The sequence below is a fragment of the Bactrocera tryoni genome, chromosome 2, assembly GCF_016617805.1.
Source record: "Bactrocera tryoni isolate S06 chromosome 2, CSIRO_BtryS06_freeze2, whole genome shotgun sequence".
Taxonomy (NCBI): Eukaryota; Metazoa; Arthropoda; class Insecta; order Diptera; family Tephritidae; genus Bactrocera; species Bactrocera tryoni.
The window spans coordinates 28643163-28655140 of NC_052500.1; the positions used below are offsets into that span (position 1 = coordinate 28643163).

At 31.3% G+C, this 11978-nt stretch overlaps 1 protein-coding gene across 1 annotated transcript; it reads right to left on the reverse strand.

Moving 5' to 3' along the window:
* Positions 1–384: 384 nt before the first annotated feature.
* LOC120768273 lies at positions 385–10741 on the reverse strand. The gene is made up of 4 exons (XM_040094873.1): positions 10638–10741; positions 8815–8916; positions 5542–5715; positions 385–891 (listed from the first exon to the last, which is right to left on the reverse strand). Exons 2-4 carry the CDS (start codon positions 8873–8875, stop codon positions 683–685), a joined length of 444 nt encoding a protein of 147 aa, XP_039950807.1. The 5' UTR covers positions 8876–8916; positions 10638–10741; the 3' UTR covers positions 385–682.
* Positions 10742–11978: the final 1237 nt, after the last annotated feature.

An 11978-nucleotide genomic window follows, 5' to 3' on the forward strand; every position in this document is an offset into this window, starting at 1 on the left:
AAGGTCAAGATCACGCCTCCAAAGTGGGTTCACCTTCCTATGTATGTGAAAAAAGACATCCTCCAGTGTAAATGGAACAATTGAAGAGTTTAGTATTAGATCCATGAAAATGAACTTGCGATCCAATTGCTGAACAATATTCAGGAGCGTAAAAGACTCAATAAACACCACTCATAAGAAAACCCCATATCGATTCAATTGATCTCGAACAAATTAGGAATCACTGCTTACTCTTCTAATCCTCAATTAGTTGAAAACTACTTAGATTATAGCCCAACACTATTGTAATTGTCAATAAATTTAGTTACCATTATTAGAAGATAGGTTATAAATAAAATGTAATAAGAAATATGTATGTATATCCTAAAAAAATTCAACAATAGGTACTGATAGAAAAAATTACAATTTACACATATTTTATTTAATAAAATTAAAAACATACAAGAGCACTTAAATATACACACTTGTTGCGTGTGTTTTCATATAATCGCATATTCCGGGCGCAATCCACCGCCGAATGATTGTAAAAAGATCAAATAAAATGCACAAAGCTACGAGTACACTACACTAAGGATACAGTATTGAGATTTAGAACGCTGTTTGCTAGAGAAGTTAAGGTCTTATACTAAATTTTGTATGGTATTTTGTCAAACAGCGCAGATTACAGTGGCGACCCAACAACTTAGGACAGCATACGTGCCAATGCGAAGAAAAGTACAATGGCGGCGGCTATCGGGGCTGTGGCGCTGGAGCCATTGCAGAGATTGCCGCTGCAAACATCGCACGACAACTGCTTCACGAATGGCAAAGAGGGATCGGCCTGGCAGCCGGATTGCGTATTCGAAACATCACCATAGAAGCAGCCACGGATGACCTGGGGATGTCCGGGAACTGAAAAGATAGAAAAAAGTTAAAGCTTTTATATTTTTGATGACTTTTTTTATAATTTTTGTTTGTCTATGAAACTTGAAATGAAACAATATTTTTGGACAACTCCGCTGTTGCCATTGAGGGCAATACTTTGAATTATTATTTTTTTGCCGTACAAAGTAGAGAGAAGCCCTATACGATTTAGTTTTACTCAGGAATTTGTTTTTGATGTAGAATATTTACATATGTATTTGAATACTGTATTCCTAATCTCATCTCGCTATTCGTTAAAAATTTCGAACGTACATTTTCTTTACATAGCCAATAAGACAAAGAACCGCTCGAGGTAATGGAGATTATTGGCAAGTGTTGCTGAAGATCGCTATTTGTCGATTTCAAGACGTTCTCAAGAATTGTGATTATTTCAAACCACAATCTGGCGGATTTTGAGAAAGTATTTGGGCTTGCATCCGTATAAAACTGTTCTCACTCCAGAACTGATTGGACCCCATTGGACCACTGTAAACGTCGTGAGTTTGCTGATTTTCCGTGGTACAATTTGAATGATCATCTCCGCACACTTTCATCTGAGTGGTGCGATAAATAAACAAAACTATTCATTCCGGTGAAGAGAATATCTACAAATTATTCATGAATAACCATTACATTCATCTAAATTTATAGTTTGGTGTGTTTTTTGGGCTGGTGGAATCATCGTGGAACTTAGAACATGGACACAGACGGATCAAAAAGAGCTAATGGAGGGGGCGCCGGAATCAATTACTCCAAGCTGAATCTTAGATGACCTTGCAAGCTTCCGGAATACTGCAGTGTCTACCAGACTGTGGCCAGGAAGCATTTGAGAAATGCAGTTAACAACCCAGGAAACAACATAAAGACGATCAATATATAAATGCGTCAATAGCTGAGCGGAAATTGAGGCAACAATCTCCTTTTATATTACCTGAAAGAATAAATGAAATATACTCGATTGCAGGCCATGAGGGCATTCTGGGAAACAATAGCTCATGAGATTGCCAAAAGTGCCATCCATCTGGCTACCAAACCAGCAAATTACGCAAGTAGCTAAATGCGATACACGATAAAATTTCCAAAAGGTGTGACAGACAGTTTAGGATTGGATGGAAGGCCTTAAAGACATGCGCGATCGTCAAGATCATTTGCTAGTGCTTTGAAGAAAATCACGCACGATTTCGAAAGGACTGCAGGACGGTCGTTGGACTCATGATTGGCCTTAACTTACTAGCGGCACATGCTAGCCGGATGAGCATTAGTAACGATGGTATTTATATGCAGAAAGGGCAGGGAAGTAGGTATGAGAAAGACGCTGGAATACTTCATCTGCTTTTGTCCAGTCTTATCTAAAACTTGTCTTAAATATCTAGATGCTTCGCAGTTCAAGGAACATGAAGAAGGTATCAAAATTAGATACAAAGTCGCTCCTAAGCCTCGCAAGAAACGTTGACTTCCTCTATGATGAATACTAAAGCTCGTATTAAACTAAGCTTCCATTTGGCATTACTAAGCCACAGTAGGTCTATGTATGGCATGACAGCCGGGCGGTATAACCAAATATAAGTGTATCTGACTTAACTGAACACTAAGTTTTGGATACTTAGTAAAGAAGATTTAAGAAAATGATGCTGATTTTAAAACTATTCATAAGTATATAAACTCTTATATTCATATATTCACATAAGTACTATGTCGTTGAACTCATCGCCCATATGGTTGCAGTTCTGACTACTTAACCTCAATATGATCTCATCCACAAATGAATTAATTGCTAAATATAGGCATTACGAAAAAATCAGTTGAAGAATTGGCAAATAGAAAGAAATATTATGAAATTTGGAATACATAGTTAAAAGGCGGAATGTCTGCTTTCGTAAAGCTGTCCCAAAATGAAATATATATAAATGAATATATGGTATATATGTCATGCGTTCGAAATCGCTAACAAATAGCGATTACTGCATCAGAATAAATTTTCAAAATATCATTTCTTTATATAGCCGCATGACATATGTAGATGTGAGAATACATAACGTCAGCTAAAATGCAAAAAAACGTAACATCACTTGTCATAAGTTTAAAGGCGATGAAAAAACGATTTAACATAAACCACTTTTATTAAAGAAAAATTTTAGTTTCGGTTATAAAATGGTTACATGTATATTGGTTGTAGCTGACAGCGGAAGCTGACAATTTTATGCTACATACATACATACATATATGTAATGTGAAGTGACAATGAAAAACTCAATTTCAATTTTTTGATGATACGTTGTTTTGCATTTTAGTTGTCGATAAGTATGTATAATGACTTGTAGTTCATAAAGTCAAATCAAACATGTGTGACCAGAATATTTAGCCACTTGAATATGTGATTGCCAGACTTTTGATTCCATATTCTGGTGTTTGTGTTTAATTGCTAAATTTGTTGATATTACTTTTAATTGAAGGGGATGAGGAATTAACCTCAAATGACGAGCTATACGCTTAATTAAGTTTTGGCTTGAGTTATGCTCCATGAATTGCTGAGATGATTGTGATCTTCACGCACTAAATATGAATTAGTAATATTCACACCCGCACATTTGTACTCGGTATATGAGCATATAGATTAAAGCGGGTCGATTTTTTGTACTCTGAAGAGGGTATATTATGTTTGCCACGAAATTTGTAACATGCAAAAAGAGACGTCGGAGACCCTATCAAATGTTATATGTACATACATAAGTATATGCATGACGGGCTGAGTCGATTTAGCTAAGTCCATCTGAGGAATCGTCAGTCTGTGCGAACTATTTTCTCTGTTTATGAGATATCCATGTGAAATTCCAGGCAGTTTTTGAGATATCGATCTGAAATTTTGCATGTGTCCTTTTTTCTGTAAGAAGCTTTTTATTTCTCGGAAACGCTGATATCGTATAACTTTAGCATATAGCTGTCATACAAACTGGACGATCCAGTTCATGTTCTTGTATGGAAAACTTTTTTATTTGACAAGATAGCTTTACAAGTTTTGGCAAAAATTAATTTCCAAGACAACGCTAAAATTTTCGAAAAAATTGTTGAAATCGGACTACTATAGCATACAGCTGTCATGCAAACTGACCGATCCAACTCAAGTCTTGGTATTATTTATTTTTTATTTATTAAAATATCTACACGAAATTTGGCACAGGTAATTATTTAAAGGAGCGGTAAAATCATGGAAAAATTTTTTCAAATCCGACCACTATAGCATATAGCTGCCATAGAAAGTGATCGATCAAAATCAAGTTTTCTATGGAAACTTTTTAACTTGTTTAGGTTAGGCCTCGGCGCAAATGGTACAAACCCATACTATTACTATTTATTATTATTTTCCAAAACTATATAAGTATTTATACATTCTTAAAGTATCTTCATATATACATACATATATAGGTACTTACAATATATACTCTCACCAGCTGACATGTTAAATGCAATTAGAATTTCACTTACAAAATAAATATGCATTGCAGAGATTAGTTCGCAATTATTTGCAATGCTCGTTTTAATTAGAGACAATAAGTATGTGTGTAAATATGCAATTACGAGAATTCTACAGCGCACAAAGGCGCCGTTAAGAACATGTTTGCAACCGGTTATAGGTTTCGGCTTGCTTGGGAGCTTCGCTTAGAAGTTAATGCGCAATAACAGTTTGTCGTGATGACATAAAGACGCGGCGCAAAGCACATACAAAACCCCCGTAATGCCTATACACAAGAGTACAAACCTATATATGTAAATATATATGTATATGCACGTATTGTTAGCGTGTGAGAGGAATTGTAAATTTTGCAAATAAATTAACTATTTCTTCAGGTGAGCATGACATCATTGACATATTTGGTAATAAGTCGTCAGTATGGCATTTAGATATTATTTAGATACATACATACATCATCACTTAAAAAGTGAAATAACGTAACATCACTTTTCATAAGTTGACAAGCACCAAAACAAACCACTCAAATTGAAACAAAATTTGAGTTTTGGTTATAAAATGATTATATATTGGTTATAATTTCTGATAGCGATTTTTTTTTTATGTTACGTTGTTTTGCATTTTACGTGACGATATGTAGGTATGTATGCATGGCTTTTTTTTTGTATGGCACCTTTGGCGAACGTAAAGCGTATGCCAAGCGCGCAAATTGTAACCAAACACCGTTTTATGACTTTTGGAGAAATTGTGTCATCAGAAAAGGTGAAATATAATATACACATACAAACATATGTACATATGTATTAAACATACAGTGGACCAATAAAGTTTACATACACCTAGTTCTATTAAATTACGACACTTTTATTTGTTATAAAATGAATAAATTTTGTGGTCTTTTTCTTTTCATTTCAAAAGATGTATATTTAACATTAAATTTAGCATATCAAAAAAAAAAAATTTTTTACACAAATAAAAAAAATTAAAGCTAAAGGTTAAAATGGGCATAATTTATATCAAAAAAGTTTCCGTACACTGTACATATATGTATAAAAATGCATGTACATACATATGTATACATTATTTACTTGTGTCTTGCAGGCGAATTCACGCGGTATTTTTTCCCACATGTTTTTTTTCATTTCTGTTTTCGGATATCCATTACTTACTGTCGAGCACCTTCCTCATGCAGCCGGTGGCGTTGTGCACGTTGAAGAAGTTCTGCAGGAAGCGCGGCGGCGATACGCGTGCGCAATCGTATTTCATGTCATCGCTGGCCTCGAATTTCTGACCGCACTTGGGATTGGTGACCGAGTCGCAGATGTAGCATTGCACGGCAAAGGCTGTGGAGAGAGAAGAAGCGTTAGCTGTTATTGATGGCACTTACTATAGAATTGTATTTTCTTATAATATATACATACATATACATAAATAAATTAGTATTCATATTATTATTATTTGAATGCAGTAACTGCATACTCCGGGTGGAAAGCTTGGTAGAATATGGGGTTAGGAGTAGTCAGACTTAAAAAAGAAAAAACCGATTTATTTTTGTATTTGCTTAAAGGCAGGAGCTTAGTAATATTCTATGAAAATTTAAAGTAAATCCGACAAGTACTCTTCGACAAATTCAATAATTAGCAAAAGGTTCTGGGGCACTCTGGACCGTTCGAGTAAAACTTCAAATGATTTTTACTCAAAACTATGCCTTTTGAACTGATCACCACTGTAGCGCGAAAATTTTTTAGTTTAAATTGTTTTCTTTTCGAAAATCAAGAAGAAATTTTACTGAAGCCGCGATTATGTTAAAAAAAAGCTTTGATTAGGCACTGATTATCTACCAATAAACTTATTTTTTGTTCGACAGATTTTAGATGAATCTCCAAGGATTAATGATGGTAATGGGGTTCCATGGGTTTCAATGAACCATTTTTTTATTATTTTAAAAAATTTTACGGCATTTAGAATATTGTACTTAATTTTCAAGTTGATCCGAGTAATAGTCTCGAAAATACAGCCTTGAGAACTTGTGTTTTGGAAGTCGGTTGGCAAGATTTTCGAGTGATCCTTAATCGATCTTTGTGAAATTTTCACAGGTCTTTGAGTTACAGTTCTTTAAGTATTTTTCGACTTTATTTAATTTTTTTTTTCGATTTCAATTAATAAAAAAAAATTGTCGCGAAATTTTCACAGAAATTTTAGTTTTTTTGTAAAAAGGTTTACCAAAACTCCAATTTTCAGTTTTTTCCTTCGTCCAAAATCTAAGTTAAGGCTTTAACTAAAACATGTATTTTTTCAATTTAGATGATCCTGTGAGGAGTTATTCTGCCAACGCGGGCGCATCTTTTTACCGAGGGATCACCGGAAATGGTGCGTCGCCATGGCCGAGTTTAAAATATTTTTTTCAAAAAATTTCAAAATTACTTTGTTGATAGTGTATGTTTGTAACAATAAAAATTCTAAAAAAATATTTAGTTTTTTTAAATGAAAAAAAATTTTGAAAAAATGTGTTTTTTACCCGAAGAAACCCATGTAACGCCTTAACGCAAGGAGCTTTGCTTCGAACTGGATCAAAGCAAACAGCTTTTACCTTTAAATTTATTTAATTTTTGTTTTTCAAACTTTTGTCAAGGCAAGTGGAAATCTTATTTAATGATGATAAGAACATAAATCAAAATAATTTACTGACAAAAAGATATTTAAAATAGTAATTTGTTCATGCCTCTGACTACACCTAAGCCGTTGTGGAATATACATAATTAAATATATATATACAAATATTATATACTATATACTTATATATAGTTCATACAGAATACATATAGTACATATATACATCATATATAGTTATATAAGCTTATATATTGGAGGTGATGTGAAATGCGCATAGCAGTGTAAGGTCAAAGCAATGTGAATTATTATAATTTGCTCAATTCGGTGGCTCAGCTAAGCGTAAACAAATCTTTTTACTGAATTATGAAAAATTTTACATAATTACAATATGTGTTTAAGTTATGAAGAAATATATATACATATATGTATTTATACATATAAATAAGAGGGTTTGTCACGAAGTTTGTAATATCCAGAAAGACGCGTCGAAGATCTTATAAAAAACCATATAAACAAATTTGACTAATCAAAAAAAACAAGAATGTCACGTATTTTAATGAAACGCCTTTAAAATACCTTTCAGCCAATAGAAGCATATCAAGGCTTAATACAATTTTCCATCCACTTGTTATGAGATTTAGTATAAGGAGTGTATGCGATGGCTCACAGTACCTTCAGCGCATGATTTTTAATAGTTTCAAGGGATCGTCGGATCATCTCGTATACCCTATAGTGACTTTTGCGGTTTTGAAAGTTGAAAGTAGTCACAGGCAGCCAAATTTGGCGAATATGGTGGCTGTGCGTTGACTCTCCCTGCGTGTTTGGCCAAAATGTCAGTCACAATCATGCTAGAATAAGCTGGCGCTTCATTGTGGTGAGAAATCCATGAACTTTCTGCCCAGATATCGGGACGTTCACGACTAGTTGCTTCACGCAAACGCCTTAAAACGAACAAGTATTATGCTTACGAGTATTAACCATGCGGAACGATAACGCCGTAATCAAATAAAAATATGTTTGCCTTATTTATCACCAATTAGGACTTGCTTGCCGAAACCGAAGGCTCATTTTTGGAGCGACATTCGCTGGAATATTGGGCAGTTTCGACGTATTGATCGTTTCCAAATCCGAGTCAAATTTGATCAGATGGTATACATATTTTAATTTAAAACATTACATATAATTTTATTTTTGCATTTTTAGTAGATGCGGTCGCACGTTGTTGTGGCTTCTTCTTCTTTGTTGCCGTAGACACCGCTTAAGCGATTATAGGCGAGATAGGGTATACATACATATGTATGTACATTAAGTTCGGTTATAACAAATTATTCTATACAATGAAATTATTATTTAAAGAATATAGACGAAAACGTTATTGCCGGCGTAAGAATCTAAGTTATTGTACTTTATTTCCAATTCTTGAAATTTTTGATACAAATATTTGTCAATGAAAAAAAAAAAATTAATTTTTCATGGCCTTATGCTGATAATTATAATTATTATAATATTTTTAATATTTTTCTTTTTAATTTTGAGCACTTGTCAAGAATTGTTTTGCGCTTAGGTTTACAACTATATCTATTTTATTTAAGATTTGTTTTATATATAACATAATTATTATACTTGTATAAACTGTCTTATCTTTTAAGTTGGTTCAAGCTGAACACAGTGTGCTAAATTTTACTAAAATCGCTTCAGTAGTTAAGGAGTTTACCCCGGACAAAATGTGACACGTAATTTTCATAATATAAATGAATTCTATATATGGTAAGTTTAATGCTACGTATAATTATTTTTGGTGTTATTAGCAGTAAAAAGTTTGAACTCACCTGAACATGCAACACTGGCGATAACGGCAATAGCCAACAATGATTTTACAGCAGAAACCATTTTTGTTTTGTTAATTGTTTTGAATTGTTTGTGTAAAAAATCTATATGAAAGCAATAATAATAAGGCCGAAATTTAAGATTATATATTACATATGTATATATAAATATATATATATATATAAAAAAAAATATTGACATATATATAAATATACTATATATATATATACATATACATATTTATATGCATATGTCAATAATTTTTTTTTAATTTATAACGACTTAAGTATGTACAGATGTATATAGAAAATAATGGCGAGAAATTCTAACCAAATTAAGTTGAATAATAAAATTTTTAAAAAATGAAGGGCATGAAATAAAGCATACAATAAAAAAATGGTATTGAAAAAATAAATAAAAAAAATTTCCTATTAAAATATTAAGAGAAAAACTAAGTCATATTGTTCAACATGTTTTAGGAAATTTTATTAATTTTTTTAATAAACCTTTTTGTATTAAATTTAATTTTTTTTTAATTTTAATTTAACATTTTTAATTAAATAATACATTTAAATTTAATATTTTTCTAAATTTTTTTTTTTGCTTAAACATTTTTTTTAAAAAATGTGTTGATAATAAAGATTTGGGTATTCATTTTTTTATAAATTTATTTTGTTTCTAATTTTAATTTAATATTTTTCTAAATTTTTTTTTTTGCTTAAACATTTTTTTTAAAAAATGTGTTGATAATAAAGATTTGGGTATTCATTTTTTTATAAATTTATTTTGTTTCTAATTTTAATTTAATATTTTTCTAAATTTTTTTTTTTGCTTAAACATTTTTTTTAAAAAATGTGTTGATAATAAAGATTTGGGTATTCATTTTTTTATAAATTTATTTTGTTTCTAATTTTAATTTAATATTTTTCTAAATTTTTTTTTTTGCTTAAACATTTTTTTTAAAAAATGTGTTGATAATAAAGATTTGGGTATTCATTTTTTTATAAATTTATTTTGTTTTAATTTTTTTAATTTTTTTATTTTTGGCGTTCGTATGTGTCCGTTATTTTTTTAATAGACTTGGTTTTTAATTTTTTTTGCACTTTTTTTTGTGGTAAAATTTTTATTAAAAGAAAGAAAGTATTGATAATATGAAATAATTCCTTTTCTAGTTTTAATTTAACTTTTCTTATTATTTATAAAAAAAAATAATTAACATTTTAAAAAAAGGAAAGGTCTTGATAATAAAAATTTGGTATGAAACTTTATTTTATAAATGAATTTTTTTTTAATTAGTTTCCTTTTAAAAAAAATTAATTAACCTCTTTTCATTAAACTAGTTTTTTTTATTAACTTTATTGTTTTAATATTTTTAAAAAGGAAAAGTATTGATAGTAAAAATCTTTATTATTCGTTTTATAAATTTGTTTTAGGTTTTTAATTTTATATTAATTTTTTATTATTAACAAAAAAATTTACTGAGATTTATTTAATAAACTTATTTTTTTTTATAATATATTTGCTAAACAAAGAAAGCGTTGCGAAAAAAATAAACGTATTTGTGTAAAACATTAATTTAGAAAAAACCAAAAATCGCTTTAAAATTTGACATTAACAATACATTTTCTTCAAACGTTTTAATAAATTAAATTCAAACACTTTCAACTTAACGAACTTTCAATATTTTAAAGTTTTAATATTTTTTAAAACTGTTAACTTAAGACAAAAATACTATTTTGAAAACATTAAAAAAAATTCTTGTTAAAAAGAAGAATAGAATTTCTTTTATCAAACAAAACAACACCACACTTCATTTTTGGCTAACCTGAGAGAACACTGCGTTAAAGACGTCTTATAAGCAGCACGACACGGGCGCAACTGTGGCGGCATGGGTACCCAAGCGTCGAACTGGATTACTGAATAGCTAGCTGCTGGCATTACTAAGCGCACAACTACACACAAACAAAACAAAAAAGTATGCGTAAATAATATGATTGTCATACACAGTAAAGCAGCACGCTCGAGTAAGCGCTAGACAGATTTGTTTTGAGTGGAACAGCGAGGAAAAAGTGCCAAACCCAAAGAACTTTCACTCACGACCCCCACCAGTGGCGGAATGTGTCACCATTTGCTTATGGTAAACAACTTTTATCCCAAAATAAATTTGTTTTCATTTGAGTTTTTAGTCAGTGCTTGTTTTCAATGAAATTTGCCGCTCAATTGCTATGGATCCGAACGCCCATACGGCTGGCGGTCTGTCAGTTGTTTGAGTGGGAACGCAATTGTTATGATGTGGGAACCGGATTCCCCTCGGGTGGAGCCTGTTACTCGTTTTTATGTATTTTTTCTAGTTTTTGTGGTATTTATCTTCGCCTGCTCTTTGTCTAATGCTTTCTGGTTGATTGCTGAGCGCAGCTTTTGACTTTTTTGTCAAATACTTTTGCGTTTTGCTTTGCGTCTTTTCGTAACAAATTCGAAACCAGTTGTGCGAGTTTTTTCATTACTTTTGCGCAATGTTTATGTTGTGTATTATGTTCACAACAACACTCAATATATGTATGTATGCTTGTTTTACAGTAGTATTCCATATTTTATGAGGTAATGCTTACTAAGTACGCTACGTGCTGTGTCACGTTAGTTATGGTATGATCGGATCTGTCAATGTTCAGGGAAACAGTGTTCCAAGAAAATTATTACTGCTTATGTGACCAAATGAGGTTAATAGCGGGATTCTGTAACCAGTCTCTAGTCTCTATTTGAGACATTTTGAGGCAAAGTCTCAATTTGAGACTAGTTACTATTCACTAAACAGTCTCTAGCGTTAGTCTCAAAATATTGAGACCTGGTAGTTAGCAGGTCACAAAACTAAAACGAACTCTTGTCTGCCATTTTGAATATACTGAATAGAGATCATCATAGATATTAATCGATTGTCGTTTCTTTATATTTTGTAAGCAACTCAAACACGAAAAGGTTAAAAATAAATCAATTTTACATAAATTTCGTAAATATTATGAAACAAAGTCAACATATATTTTTATTTTCATTGATAATTACTATGTGTTTTGACTATGTTATAGAAAATTTAATATTTGTTATCGACATATTTATTTTCATTCAAGTGTAAAAACATTTCTGAATAATGAAAGGACTTGAGACTGTCTCA